A 15,486-nucleotide genomic window follows, 5' to 3' on the forward strand; every position below is an offset into this window, starting at 1 on the left:
CTGTCAGCTGGAAAGATCATGTTGAGCAAATTTTCCTGCTGATGAAGAGAGAATTGACTTTGTGTACTGATGGACAATTTTTGTACAATTTAACATCAACTCCTTGTGTTTACTAGTCATATTAGTCAGCCGGTGTAAACATATTACGGTTTGCATGCGCATGACCTCGTGTGTTTTTCTCGTAGGTACGTCTGCTAGGTGTGGTGTCCAAAGCTCAGCCCACCCTAGTAGTGATGGAGCTGATGACCCACGGTGACCTGAAGAGCTACTTGCGGAGTCTCAGGCCAGACTCTGAGGTGAGTCTCACTGAAATCCCATCTCTGCATTTCAAACATTCCTCCCAGTGTATGGTGGAGTGATGTTGAAGTAATAACTACAGCTAAAGGAAGCTCAGTTCTGATATGTCCACTCATCACTGACAGACTGCATAAATGTCTTTTTGTGTTTGTTTTGTAGAACAACCCGTCAGGCCGTCCACCACCCACACTGAAGGAGATGATCCAGATGGCTGCAGAAATTGCAGACGGCATGGCCTACCTCAATGCCAAGAAGTTTGTCCACAGAGACCTGGCAGCCAGGAACTGCATGGTGGCGGAGGACTTCACTGTCAAGATTGGAGGTACTGTATCCTGCGTTTGTTTTCCTTGTTAGTTCTGTGTTATGGTGTTCTTACAAAGTGTCATTGTCAATAGGAAAATGTTTTATTGTGGTCTTACAGCGAAGGTGTGTTGATCTCTCTCTCTTTCTCATAGACTTTGGTATGACACGAGACATCTATGAGACTGACTACTACCGTAAAGGAGGGAAGGGCCTGCTTCCTGTCAGGTGGATGGCTCCAGAGTCTCTGAAGGACGGAGTCTTCACTGCCCACTCTGACTGTTGGTAAGGCACACCTGAGCAGTCTGTGTAGTCTGTCTTTGCAGTCTTGATTACATTCTTGGTACATTTGATCACATTTGCTGTGTGTGTGTGTGTGTGTGTGTGTGTGTGTGTGTGTGTGTGTGTGTGTGTGTGTCTCTCTCTCTCTCTCTCTCTCTCTCTCTCTCTCTCTCTCTCTCTCTCTCTCTCTCTCTCTCTCTCTGCAGGTCATTTGGCGTTGTGCTGTGGGAGATCAGTACGTTAGCAGAGCAGCCGTACCAGGGTTTATCCAATGAACAGGTTCTAAAGTTTGTCATGGATGGAGGATACCTAGATCGGCCAGAGAACTGCCCTGAGAGAATGTGAGTAAATACTAATCTATTTTACCCTTTAACATGAAGTTAACCGGACAATGTGACACAGTGTCTTGGCTGCAAGTTAAAGTTATAGCTATGATTTATGTGGAAATCTATTCTGCATTGCAACACATTGACATAGACATTAACATATTCCAAAATATATTACACTGTCAAATAGTCATTGTTTACATTGGGTACATTGGGCCTCACGTATTGGTAAATCTGGGATAATCTAGCTCTCCAGTAATTATCCTTTACCTCCAATTGAATGTCTATGTAATCCGTTTCAACATGGTCCACTACCTTCTATGTGGCCATTTCTCATTCCTGTTTGAATCTTTTTTTCCTGTTAAATACTCTGTTTCCCTTTTTTTTAATATCTTGACTATTCTTCCCAGGCACAACTTAATGCAGATGTGCTGGCAGTACAACCCTAAGATGCGGCCGATGTTCCACGAGATCATCGAGATGCTGCGGGAGGACCTGCACCCATCTTTCCAGGAGGTCTCCTTCTTCTACAGCGAGGAGAACAAAGTCCCTGAGACGGAAGAGTTTGACCTGGACCTGGATAACATGGAAAGCATCCCCCTGGACCCGTCTTCATACTCACAGAGAGAGGAGAGTTTAGGCAGGGACAGCGGGCCCTCGGTGGCCCTCAGGGGGAACTATGAGGAGCATGTCCCCTACACACACATGAACGGTGGCAAGAAAAACGGACGAATCTTATCGTTGCCCAGATCCAGCCCTTCCTAACATTTCCTGTTTCCTAAACGAACTTGTTTAACCTTCCCTACTCCTTTTACCATCCTTCTTTCTCTTCCAGTCCATTTTTCTGTATCCTTCATGTTCCTCTCATCATTTTCTAATGATTTTCTTATTCTTGGAGAAGCCCTTCAAAAAAGACACAGATCTCAGGACTTTTTATTTTCTTCCTCATGGCTGCCAAACACAGGCAAGCAAGGGATGCAAACATGGTGTAACACTTTTTTAACTTCCTCCACAACACATCAGACTATCTATTACCAGATTACCTATCTATTGCTTTTCACTATTGCCACGTTTCCGGGACTCATCGTGATGGAAACGGAGAGAAAAAACAAACTGTGAACACAACAAACCTTAGACAACCAAGAAGGCTGCTTATGCTCAACCTCCTCAAGACTCGTCCCTCCTTTTCTCCCCCACGTAATCTGCATTTCCACTTTTCTGTGCTTTGTTGTTTTCTCCAAGTGAAATCTTTTTACTCAGATAGTGGCCTTTTTATATGTGGCCTATAAACAAAGAGAAGTGTCTATCAGCGCTTATACTAATTTCCATTTGAACAATGACTTAATAAGTTTGGAACGGTGGGATGACTTGTAAAGACTTGATCCTAGAACAAAACATCTATTCCTAGAGGAATGTTTTCTTTTTGTTTTTTTTTTGTTTGTTTTTTTTGTTTGTTTTTCTTTTTGGTTCTGCAGAATTCCAAACTACACACAGATTCATCGGGTGTTTGGTGAATAGTTTTAATTTATTTACCTTTACTGTTATTTTCTCTCTCTCTCTCTCTCTCTCTCTCTCTCTCTCTCTCTCTCTCTCTCTCTCTCTCTCAGTTTTATTTCTGTGTCCTCACTATATGGCTGAAGGATATTTAAACAGTTAAGAATTGGACAAAAGAGTTCCTCAGACTGACCAATAGCTGCTGCTTTGATATATTTTAGTGGGTATAGAAATATATAAAAAAATATATATATATATATATATATATAGTATATATGGAATATTGGTATTTCTGTACCAATATTTTATATATATATAATATGATATACTGATGTTTTTGTATATAGTTCATATTTGTAAGATTTGTCATCAGAAGCTTTGCTAGTATTTTGTTTTGCCAGGTTTTTTCTTTCTGGGTTTTTTTTCAATTTTCCTATTTTTATAGCCCCAGAAATCACACTAATATACCATCAGTGCTCTCTGTGTCTTAGGCCTCCAGCCCCCTCCTCCCCCTACTCGCTCCGTCTGGATGGGAAAGGGGAAAGCCCCGAAATATTGTCAACTCACTGCATTTCTTGTTCCCACTGAGAGCTGTCAATATTTGGAGGCAACTTTACAAAACGAAAAAAAAAAAAACCAATGGAATAACCAAAAAAAAAAGCTTTATATAAAAGGAGAATGAGGTCTTTCTAGGTTGAAGTGCACCTGATGTGTGTTTGTGTCCGTGTCTGCTGTCTTTCTCTGGTCAGATCACGCTGGAGTCGAAGTCTGTACGTGTTTGTTATCACAGGTTTCTTATGTCTTTTCATGTGATTGTGCTGGTCGTCAGTGTTAACTGTCAGTGAGGTTAGAGAGTGTATCAAGAGCTTGTCCCGGCTTAGTGATTGTACTTCCTTATGTTAGCGTAACTGTAATGGCTTTTCAGTTGTGTCTGTGCTGCTTGAGTCGGAGCAGGGTGGGAATTACCACCAGCTCTTTAAACCAGAAAGCAGTAGTGTTCCCTTCCCGTCTGACCTGAGATCTGGCACAGGTCAGGACTTCAGTGTAAGATGGAAGGTTTTTTTTTATCAGATTCGCTCATTACAGTCTCCTCTCATTGTCGTTCTGTTAGGTCTGCTATGCACCACACACACCTCCTGCACTCTCTTTCTCTTTCTCCCCCTCCTCAGTCTTCCAGAGGCTTCCCATTGGCTGCTGAACTCGTAGCTCAAAATCAGGCTGGTGGAAATTTCCACGTTTTGTGGTCAAGGGCTGGAGAGAAATATGGAAAGTTCCAAGTGTATTCAGAGTCCACAGCAGGTAGCGGAGAGAGGGGGGCAGTGTCTCCGTCTCTTATCTTTCAGTGTGTCTGAGAGAGAGGGAGTGTGAGTGATTGTTAATCCTATTATTCTCTCTGCTATCACATGCAGTTAGGCAGTCAGGACACGGTGTGCAGCAGCTATTTCACTCAGGTCTGACATTCCAGGATTTAGTTGGAACTGCTCGTTCCCTCGTCCCCCCTGTTTTTGCCCGCCTGCTGGCAAAGCTGATACCATCACCACACCCCATCAGTGCACACATGAAAGACTTTGTTTTCTTTTTTGTCCTTCTTAATAATCGATTGCTAGAGATACAGTGGCAGATGGATTTTGCTAAACAATAACTCTTAATAGGAATTTGTTACATTTTTCTGGTTTGTTCCTCCTGCTGGGAATCAAAAACATTCCCTTCAACTGTACCCTTACACAAAGCTACAGAGAAGTTATTGGTCCTCATTGCTGAGCCCTCATTGTGTCTCTCTCTACATCGCTAATTCACTACGACTTCCATCAGAGCCCAAAGGCCACAGCAGAGCCTCTGTAAACGCTCTGCTCCCACTCTCTAACCACATCAGTCGATGACGTGGGAGGTGATAGTCAGCAGACGATTAGAGAGGATGAACTTTTAAAAAACAGTTTTTTTTTGGGGGGGGGGGGGCAGACCAGTATGGTTGCCAATCTAGCGGAACAGCATTCAGCACTTATAGTATAGCCAAAGTGTTGGCAGCTTTCTGCCAACAACAAAAACCCACAGAATTGGAGTCAGAGAAAGCAGAGAAGCTGCCTCCATACTTTACCAGTGCCTTCTCAAACCCAGAGCCACGTCCAGGCTAGTTATATTGGCTAGTATAACACGCACTAACACACACACACACACACACACACACACACACACACACACACACACACACACACACACAGGCCTCTGTGCTCTCTCTGTATCTTTTCTCATGAGGCAGGAGAAGCATAGAAATCAAAGATCATCTACATTTGTGTTTGTAGGCTTTGTTCTTTGCTGGAAGAAAAGTCTTTGGGGGCAGTTTTTTTATTTTTTTATTTTTTGTGTGTTTCAGCTTGTTGCTTGTTGCCAGTGTAAGGTTTGAACACTAAAGTTCACTCAGTGCTTTAGCGGTGACACTGTGGATTGGCCAGAGTCAGAGACGCCTGAGGTTATGATGTAGATTTTAGCTAATTATTCTTAGGAGTCACAATCTTTGGCTTTTTTTTTTACTTCGTAAATAATCTGTGACATAGTTTGGAAAATAAAAGCAGAGTAAAAAGATTTATAAAAAAAAAAAAAAAATCTGATGCCCATCGGTTGTGTGTACATGACAGAAAAACGGTGGACGTTAGCCGTTTGTCAGTTCCACACTACGTACTAATACTACACTGATCTTAACAGTAAACTCGTCTGGCAGTTCGTATGCTTTACATCTTTGAGTGAACTTAATATTCCAGTACAAACATACTACATACTCAAAAAAGAAAGATAGAATTAGTATGTAGTATGGAAGTGGGACGTAGCTCTCGTCTCCACCTTGACCTAGGTTGCTTATCTTGTGGTGGTGTTCACACGCATATGCAATTTTTAATTAAGATGGTGCCCATATCTTTGAAATACCAGATATTTATTTTATTATGATCATTGTCAATGTATAAGAAGAACACAGTTAGCTTTTTAGTCAAGCTTTTTTAAAGGTGTTTGAGAGTGGAGCGATGTAAAGGCCTAGTTTGTTATTGTACAGGAGGAGCAGCTGGTGGTGAGCGGCAGGAGTGCTAGTTAGTTAGTTAGGTAGTTAGTTTGTTAGTGAGTAAGTAATTGTTGTCGTCTTTGTGTTTGGCCAGAGTCTACCTCAGTGAATATGGAGGAATCAGTCTAAAGAGCCTAAATCATCCCCGTCAGTCACTCAATATCCCATCATTTCAAATATTATCACTTTTATCGAACATTACCAACATTGCTGATGAATTCCTTTCCACTGTGGTGTATTAAATCCGTCTGCCTCTTAGTTTTCTCAGTTTCGTCTTCTTCTTGTGCCCAGGGGAAAGTTTTCACAAACTCCTGCAGGATGTGGATATTGTTGGGAGCACTGCCCGTCATACCCTTGTTTGTTTTTTTACATGTTCTGACTTTTAAGTCATTGGTGTAGCATTTTAAAGAACAAGCTCGCAAGATATTCAAGTGTTATTCCTCATAATGGTGCCTCTAGCACTTATTAAATGTGGAACATCAGACAGTAAATTGGCTTTAGGGACAGTTTGTCCTTTTGATGCTTACTACAGTTTATAAAAGTACTCACAAGAGGCTTCCCCTGGGTGCTGGAAGAAGCAATGTAGCTTTATTGTGTGCTTTCCCCTTTTCGATGTGCACCAATCCTCTGGACTGTATGTAGTAGTGGCTCTACTGGTTTCTGGGGATGTGACATTAGCATGAGTTAAAGAAAAAAGAAAGTCTTGTGACTCTCAAGCATATCTGTGATCACCTACATGCAGCCAAGGCTAACCAGGCTCAGCCATGGACCCTCATGCTTTTTTAAATCACATCTAGACTAATCCTGTCGTCTGTCAGAAGACCCTACTCTTCTTCTTCACTCTGTCAATCTGTCTCTTTGTGGTCGAAACAGTCAACGTTCAAATCCCACGTCTCCTCCAATCGTTGTCGGTTCATTTGTCTGTTTCTCTGTTCAGATTTGTTTTGTTTTGTATGTATATTTTTTCTACTGTGAATATCAAGAGATGACCTTTATTTTCTGTCAATGCCATGGATTGGGTCTGTTGTGGCTGATCAGGACACTGACAACTGGGCTGGTTAAAAAGTTTTAAGGAGGAGGACACCCCCCCCCCCCTCTGCAAAGGAAAAAAAAAAGCTGGACTGGGACAATCCTGTGTGCCATAAGAACTATTAAGACATGAAATCTAGATTGTAACTTTTCGTCTCAGGGAGGCGGCCTGATGCTTTGTGGTTGGAGGATAAAGAGGATGAGGAGGAAGAAGAGCTACCTACCTACCTTTTATCTACTCTGACTGAAGCGCAAGTTCTCAGCATCCTTGCAACAAATAAAGCAGAATGGAGATGATAAGCCCAAGGACAAGTATTCAACAACAAAAACCCAAACACCCTTTTAACAAATCTGAAATATTTTCTCCCCCTTTTGAAGATAATCAGGAATCCTCCTCCCTCTCTCTCTGATGTGATGTGGTTTGGACTGCCCTCTAGCGATTGGATGGGAGCGTTGCAGGTCAGGGGTGGCAAAGCAAACAGGGCCCCCGACCCATAGTGCCTTGCTCAGACTAACGGCCCACCTGACCCCTCCCACCCAGTCCACCCCACCCCCGCCCTCGCCCCACGCCCCCCCGAGCAGAACCGCCACTGACTGGCGTGTCTCCACCAATCACTAAAGAGGATTTTCCACTTCCAAACATAAAATGAAAACACATGAATTATGTTGTTATGTGCTCTGTTTTAGTTGTAACGGCAGTGAAAAACATTCTAACTGCTTGCTGAGAAAATACTGTAATTCGGGATTATATGATTTTTACCAAAAAAGAAATGTTGAACTTGTCTCTACTCTGCTAAGCTCTGGCTTGCTTTTGTGCATGGAAATATGAATTATCTATACCAGTGGATAGCTTGATAATTTGATGTTTACTGATTTTGCTTCTCATCAGTCTGTTTTGACAGTGACGCCCCAAAGCACATGCAAAAACCCATGATTAGCAACAAGTGATTGCATTACAATTGGGGATTTCCATTTGAAATGCATTCAGTTGTTCCATGATTTTCAAAAAAAAAAAAAAGAACCGATTAATAAGCTCTTAACTGTAAATAGCAGCAGATCACCTTGGCTCCTGAAAAACGAAAAGCACTTGATTTTAGGGAAGTTTAGGTTTGTTTTGTTGAACTCTGATGACCTAAAAAAAAAAAGCGGTTGGACAGAGCATGCTAGTAATGCAGCGCAGGGTGAGAACAAAGTATTGTATGTATTATTGTTTTGTTTTAAAGGAAAGAAAAAAGTATTACATTTTAGAGATGTTGATTTCTATTTTTTTTTTAGCCAAAGTAGGGAGGGCAAATACAATTACTTTTTCTGACTGTAAACTTTTACTACTCTTGTACATTATGAATTTAACATTGTTATCAATGTGTACATAACTTTTTTCTAAATTTAAAAAGATAGATTTTTTTTTTTGTTTTGTTCTTGTTTTTTGTTCATGACACAACCCACTACACAGAAAACAGCAGAGTCAAGTCTGTCGATGTATTTAACAGGAGCAGCACAACTCCAGTCTGAGGGCTTAACCCTGTGTAACAAGACATAAACAGTATGTTGCCTGAAACGTTTCGCAGTGAACCCTGCTCTTAATCTGATGCATGTTCTGAATGTTGGCCGACAAGAGGTCATGCATTTGAACCACCCCACCCAGCCACAGCAACATGTCACCCATAAAGCCTTTCTTGTGTCACAAATACATCACCTATCACAGATGATGTTGTATGGAATTGTTTCTGACAAGAGAGCTGTGTTTAGTTTGCAAATGTGTGTGTGTTTTTTTTTTTTTCTTCTTTTTTTGTATGTGAAAAACTGGAAAAGACCACTGCACATCCTTTCGAAGAAGAGGAAACATGAGTGATAAAATCCTGAATAAGCTAAAAAGAAAACTTTACTGATGGTTCGGGAACCATGCATCTTTAAGTTTCAACTGTAAAGCTGGAGGTGTTAAAGGAGGAAATTGACACTTCGGGAAATATACACTCTTTTGCTTTCTAGGTCCATATCAATCTCATGCGTCTATACTAAACATTAAGCTACAGCCATCAGCCGCTTAGCTTAGCTTAGCAAAAAAAATAGAAAAGGGGGGAAACAGCTAACCAGTGGTAACAAAATCCACCTACCAGCAGCTCTTAAATTCACTAATTAACACATTATATCTCGTTTGCTCAATCTGTACAAAAGTAGTAGAGTAAAAACCTCAATTTGCCATTTTACAGGGCATTCAGGGCTTCTTGGAGACTCTGCTGGTTGCTCGGCAACCTACCCCCCCCTTAAAAAAAAGAAAAAAGAAAGATGTTTTTGAACAGATTAAAGAAATGAAACATAACGTGTTAATTAGTAAGCTTTTGAGTAGCTTTTTATAGGTGCCTTAGAACAGAGCCAGGCCAGCTGTTTCCCCCTGTTTCCAGTCGTTATGCTCAGATAAGCTAACCTGAGATAAGCTGTATCTTATATTTAACGGGCAAAGAGTGGCATCACTCTTTGGATCCCTGCCAGACAGTGAACAAGCTTCTTTCCCAAAATGTCGAACTGTTCCCTCGCGGAGGCCGAGCGTAAAAGGAGAAACTCCGGCTGTTAATGAATTAAGTACTGTGTGTCAGTAGTGTGATGATGAAGTGTTCGTGTTTGTTTTATTGATGAGGGAGAGAGACGCCACTGTTTGCAGACAGACAGTGGGGGGTGTTGCAGGTGTGGTGAAGACAAAAAAGCTGAGGAAAAGCAGCCTCTTCTTGACTTGTAAGTCATCTGTCGGTCCAGTGGTCTGCTCCAGTTTACACACCAATACCATAGATTTGTCTCTATCCTGTTCCCTGTGCTGTACGTTGTTGAAATCAGTGGAGTTGTGTCTGTGTTGTCCTCGGTTGAAGTCTATACCACGGCTTTCTTTGTCTCGCTGCTCCTCCTCCTCCTCTTCCTCTTTGCGTCCTTCAAGTCTCTTTCTCTCCTCGGTGCACATAGGTGGTCCCCAGAATGCTGTGTGTAGTCTTGCAGGATACCTCTTTTTATTAATGTCATTTTTATTGCCGATGAATATGCTGATGTATTAATTTTGGGATATGTTGTGTATACATTATGTTGAGACATCGGTGCGTATGCAGACAGCAGGTGTATATGTGTGTATGTACAGTCCAAACCCTCAAAACCCGCAACCCACAGAGATCGCTTCATCCCTCACACTGGATCCAAATGTGCCATTATCTTTATGTATCACATATATCAACATATTACACACACACACACACACACACACACACACACATACATATACACACACACACACACACACACACACACACACACACACACACACAGAAATACATACATATTGTACAGGATCAAAAATGTGCCATGACTAAATGAACGCTTGACAATTTATTTTTTCTATGTTTTCAAAGGAGAGTCAAGTAGTGACATGTACAGAAAATGTTGCAATGATATGAAAATAAAAATCTTGCTGTGTGTAAATTATTCAACAATTAACTGTTTATATTAAAATTATGAATAAAATTATTGGAGAATATTGTCTTCTCACGCTTCTTAGTCACCTTTTAACTTAAGTCATACTGTGTGACCATAGGACTCAGTGTTGTCACTACACTCAACAACAGTTCAGAGACCCAGGAGACTAAATAAGAGGAACACGTCAGTGGATTTTTGCGGTACTTTACTTTTAGTATTACTGCTGCCTGCTGAAATGATCAGATCACACAACTTGGGTACTTTCCTCACAGGCACCTTGGGAGTAGTTGAGAAAGTTAGTGCTTCTCCTTCATTTTCGCTTTTCCGTGGTCAGCTTGCTTCTCTGACATTAGATATATAATGATATAATGATGCAACTGCGAAGGAAAGAAAGAAATGAACAAATAAAAACAAATGTAATTCATACGTTGTGTTTTTCAGTGCAGAATCACCACAAAACCGAGGACGTTACGTACTGCATACTGTACTGTAACACACATTATGAAATCTTTCTTTTTCACTCTCACTGTCTGTGAACGACGTTTCCTGCACCACCCTGTTCACATGTTCATCCACACACTGAGACCTCAAAGTAGATGTTGACGAGCAGTGAACAGTGTTTGCACCGGGGTGTGATTCTGAAACCACTGTAAACGCAGCTTGTTCCTCCAAACTCTGTTTCTCAAGCCTGTGCAGCTGCAGCGGCTGCACCACGCTGACTGGCATCCAATCACGAATGCATTGCTTTTCGTTTAGTTTAGTTGAGTGTATGATGAAGCCAATCTGAGCTGTAGACACAATCTAACGGTTTTAAGAGCCTGTGCACTTTTGCTACAGTGCTGTGCTGTCATGGAGCCCATGAACTGCCATAACATGTTTCAAAGCAGCAGTGATGTGTGAAACTGCATGTATGGGCCAATCAGCTGCGCCTCACAGACGAGAAAAGAGGAAGCAGGGTTGAGAGCCTGTGTCTGCTTGCTGGCTCTATAGACTCCGAGTGAGGAAGAACCCGACGTTCTCACACAACAGTCAGACCTGAAGGATCTTTAACCCACCTTTCTCCTCTCTGTGGCTTATTATGGTGCTCAGAAAGGATTTAAAGCCGCCACCTGTTACATATCATCAAATGTAAGTAGAATTTCTGTGGTTTTTCTGAGTCTTGTCATGAACTTTTACTGGTTTCATGCGGTTCTCTCAACACCAGGGCCCATTTCGTTCCATGCATTTGTTTATGCAGTTGTCTCAAATGTTTTCTGCAGTCGTGTTATCTGTCTAATACATTTCCACTTGCCATCTCTGGGCCAGTGTTTTTCTTCCCCTGTCTGTGGGAAAGTTGTGAGACTTTTCCACTTGATGTGCACTGAGCTGAACTTGACAGTCATCCGTGATTGCACTTGTGCAAAATTAAGAAGCGCAGCAGTTGAAAAACAATTGTCAGCGAAAGGCTTAGTAGCTGTAGCAGTGAGAAGTATGTACAGGTATCACTCCTCTGCTCCTGCAGTTTCTCTCAGCATTTTGCTGTCAAAGACTTCACTTTGCTTTTTAAAGCGTTTACACAAGATGTCTGTGTCTGTCTCCCTTTGACTCACAATAAGAAAGAACTGCATGTATCATTGCCCTGCACTTTCTTTGCAATTGCTTCCTTCTCTTTTTCTGAACCAACTACTGACACATTATCTTTTTGAGGCATTCATTTCAAAATGTCTTGTGTCATTCCAGTCAGTTTACAAAATGTCTGTAGGGAAATTCTTTTTCTGCCATAACTTTTTTTCCTCTATAAACTTGGAGATGCACAGATATTTCAAACATAGAAAAATAGAGTTACTCCAAAACAACAGGACAGTGACATGTATTCTTAGTTGTTGTTACCTGCTCCTGTCTTTTCTTTTGTAGAAACTTATAGTTTATCGTAAAGAATTTCAAATTTTCAACATGTCCGAATCAAACCACTTCATCTTTAACGCCTCCTTCTCTCTTCTTACCTCTCCTCCCACTGTCACCTTTTTTCCTTTTTTCCTTTCCTGCTCTTTCTCTCACACCACTGGAGTCTTTAGGGAGGTAATCCCCAACCAGCAGCTCCCTGAACCTAGCCTTGGACTCTCTCTCTCTCTCTTTTCTCGACTCCCCTCCCTCCCTCCCTCCCTCCATCTCCCTCTCCCTCCCTCACCCCCACAACCTTCCTCTCGCTGGGTGCAAGAGCTCCAGTGTGCGTGAGCTCCAGTTCCCAGCTGGCCTCCCCACTGCGCTGCTCCTATGGCGGACTCTCCTCTCAACAACTCCTGGCCCTCCTTCTCCAAACTCTGGATGAAGCGATGGTCCTTCAAGAGAGGTATGAGGGAAATCTGGTTTAAGATTGATGTTATAGTTCTGTTTTTTTTAATGTTTTTTTTTGGACAGCACAATGAGTGAAGACTGAGAGTGAAAAAAAAACAGATAGAGAGGGGAGGCGGGTGTCATCCAGCAGAGGTCGTGGACTGGATGTGACCTTAGGATGTTGCTGATATTTGTCTCTTGGCTCTTTTCTGTCATTTCTCTCCTTCTCACCTCTCATTCAGTTCTTTTCATGACATTGTTGTTTACCATTTTGACCTGATTCTGGGTTTGTGGTGAATGACGGTTGCAGCCTTTCACATGGCAGTTTGGAGCAAAGTTTAGTGAGTCATTTCTAACCCTGTTGCATTGTATATGATGTGAGTGAGAATGCACAAACGTTACAATTTGAAACCTCTGATTATTTATTGGGAAAGTATCACATTCTGTCTATAGTTCTGCCACTGTAACCTGTATTAGTCAATGAAGAGTTTTTGTTAATTAGGTTAATGTAGCATTGGTGTGATTTAAAATTTTTCTAAGAGTTCACTGAGAAAAAGACTGACAAGTGGAGTTTCATACACACCATAGATGTTAATTTTTCTCTCATATATCCTGCTCTATAACACATAGAACTTGAGTTATTTCATGCCCTCTGTTCCAATGCTGTTATCATCAGAGGAATATGATATTTTAGACATAAAGAAGCCGAGTAGGAAGCTTCCATTTTGCTTCAGTTGTAGTGTCTGTTCTAGCTTGGCGCTTTGAAACTGTAGTCAGACAAATTTCTGATCAAAGAGGATCTGCGAGATGACAGTTGTTTTGATCTGTGCTTCAACCTCAGATCTAACAGCCTCTGTGTTCTGTTTTCACCTTCACACAACATCTGTCACGCGCGCACACACACACACACACACACACACACACACACGAACACACATGAACAAACGCACACACATGGACTCATACGGACACACACAGACACACATCTAGGTACTGAATGGTCACAGAGACCTTAATCTACACACTTTGTTGCAAAGGCGAAGTAGTCAATAAAGTATTGCAAGTATTGAATAATGTATCTTTAGATGCATTACAAAGATGACTTTTATCTTGTCATCTGTGGTTTCTGTTGCATGTGTGTGTGAGTGTGTGTGACAGCTATACTGCAAAATTTGTTTATTGTACCAGTCAGTATCTCGGTTGGAAACATGGCTGCGGAGACGTGTATCTCCTCTAAATCTTTGTGCATTGTAATAACTCATTACATATATATTGTAAAAATTCAACCGACCTTATCATATGATGCCCAAGTTCCTTTTGTTACTCCCACTTAGCGCTTGTGTACACTAACCTTTGTGGCAAACACATGCCCCTGTTTCCTTTTTGTCACATTTGCTCAGTCTGGCTTTTTCACATGACTGAAGAAAGACTGAACACAAACAGTGTTTCATACTGTCACACACAAATTTGTCATTTACATTCCACATAATTAAAAATAAGTTTCTCATGTACTGTTCTATAAGTACTTATTACTATTTATACTATTTATATAGATTTAAAGTTGTGTTTACTGGCTGTTCTCCCTCAGTTTTAACAAAATACAAAACAAATTTAAAGTAATTAAATAAAAAAAAACCTGCTAGAGCATTGATTTCATTTTTTAAGAACAATCCAAAATAAACTTAAGTTACATAAATTCACTATAATAGCTGATTTATTGTGGGCTGTTTGTCAAACCAAGTCAATCCAATTTTATTTATAAAGCCCAGAATCAAAACTTTACAATCCATCATATATACATATGACAACCTCTATCTTCAGACCATCAGAAATAAGTTCACGAAAACATTTAACAGGAGAAGAATGAGTCAAACCTTTAGAGCTACAGAAGCGGGATCCCTCTTCTTCTTCAGTGTGGAGAAAAAAAAAAGAAAAAAAAAGTGTTACAATATATAAGTGTAATACTGAGTTAATAATAATAATTCATTTAAACAGTTTTAGGCAAGGTGTTAAAATCACTTGCTGATTTCTTAGTTGATAATAGTCATTAGTTTTGTCAGAGGACCACCCTTTGTTATGTAGAGCCAGAGACTGTAGGGAAAACAGCTGACTATGACAGTGCCAAAACAGTTATGACACACACACACACACACACACACACACACACACACACACACACACACACACACACACACACACACACTGATGTTTCATCCTTGTGTGATGTATTAGCAGATATGAGAGGCCAACCATAAAAGGCTACAGTAGCTCTCCAAGACAGCATCAAGCAGCCGCTGCAGTGTCTGTACCGAGTGTCTAAGTTTACACTTAACACAAGTGGGATTTGGACGCAAACAAATTCTCCCTCCAGCAGGGACACTGCCATCCCCACAGCCTAGGCCAGTGATTTAGTAATATAGAAAATAGATCTACAGTGTGTCTGTCTCTGTGTTTATTTGAGAGCATCTCTGGCTGTCGCGCTGAGAGGGGGAGTGGATGCTGTTGGTTTATAGCGGGACATGGTGCAGGATTTAGAGTCTGGCCTGTCTGTATTTTGTATCACTGCACAACACTACCTGAGACCGCTTACTGGAAAGTCAATGTTTGCTTGTAATAACACAGATAAACTGACACAGAGGTATATAAAGATCTTCAGTTTGAGTCTGAAAAAGCTTTTTTTGTTGTTATTTCAAACCTGCTCGTTGTGATAGTTATAGATGGTTAGCTAGTTAGCTTTATTCATTCAGGAAGTCTTATTCGGATCAAGATCTCTTTTGCAAGAGAGACCAAATTGCACAAATACAATAAGATAAAATTGGTACAACACAAAACCATGAAAAAAGGGATATGAAAATCTCCATCCAGTTGTGTTGTTGTTGTCACTATTTTGAAGTTAGTATGAGGAACTATTAAAGATAATTGATCCTGTGATATTGTGTTCAC

The 15,486-nt window shown here is 41.0% G+C and overlaps 3 protein-coding genes across 4 annotated transcripts in view; all 3 read left to right on the forward strand.

Moving 5' to 3' along the window:
* insrb (insulin receptor b) overlaps window positions 1-10,291 on the forward strand; it is an 88,573-nt gene extending 78,282 nt beyond the window's left edge. The window contains exons 22-23 of the mRNA XM_087172247.1: window positions 1,086-1,220; window positions 1,616-10,291. Coding sequence (XP_087028373.1) covers window positions 1,086-1,220; window positions 1,616-1,970 — 490 coding nt within the window. The 3' untranslated portion in view covers window positions 1,971-10,291. The remainder of the gene's footprint in view (window positions 1-1,085; window positions 1,221-1,615) is intronic.
* Window positions 150-886, forward strand: LOC147819557 (insulin-like growth factor 1 receptor). Its single transcript, XM_087172246.1, has 3 exons — window positions 150-296; window positions 457-619; window positions 753-886. The coding sequence occupies exons 1-3, from the start codon at window positions 234-236 to the stop codon at window positions 884-886; spliced, it is 360 nt and encodes a 119-aa protein (XP_087028372.1). The 5' UTR covers window positions 150-233.
* A 918-nt stretch (window positions 10,292-11,209) lies between the features above and the next one.
* arhgef18b (rho/rac guanine nucleotide exchange factor (GEF) 18b) overlaps window positions 11,210-15,486 on the forward strand; it is a 43,771-nt gene continuing 39,494 nt past the window's right edge. The window contains exons 1-2 of one of the 2 annotated variants that reach the window (XM_087172245.1): window positions 11,212-11,358; window positions 12,285-12,559. In XM_087172245.1, the coding sequence (XP_087028371.1) occupies window positions 12,484-12,559 (76 nt within the window). In that variant the 5' untranslated portion in view covers window positions 11,212-11,358; window positions 12,285-12,483. Of the gene's footprint in view, window positions 11,359-12,284; window positions 12,560-15,486 lie in introns of both variants that reach the window. The other variant, XM_023400058.2, reaches the window with a different exon arrangement.

This window comes from Seriola lalandi, unplaced genomic scaffold, assembly GCF_002814215.2.
Source record: "Seriola lalandi dorsalis isolate HSWRI2012SDOR001 ecotype SW California unplaced genomic scaffold, Sedor1 jcf7180002052130, whole genome shotgun sequence".
Lineage (NCBI taxonomy): Eukaryota > Metazoa > Chordata > Actinopteri > Carangiformes > Carangidae > Seriola > Seriola lalandi.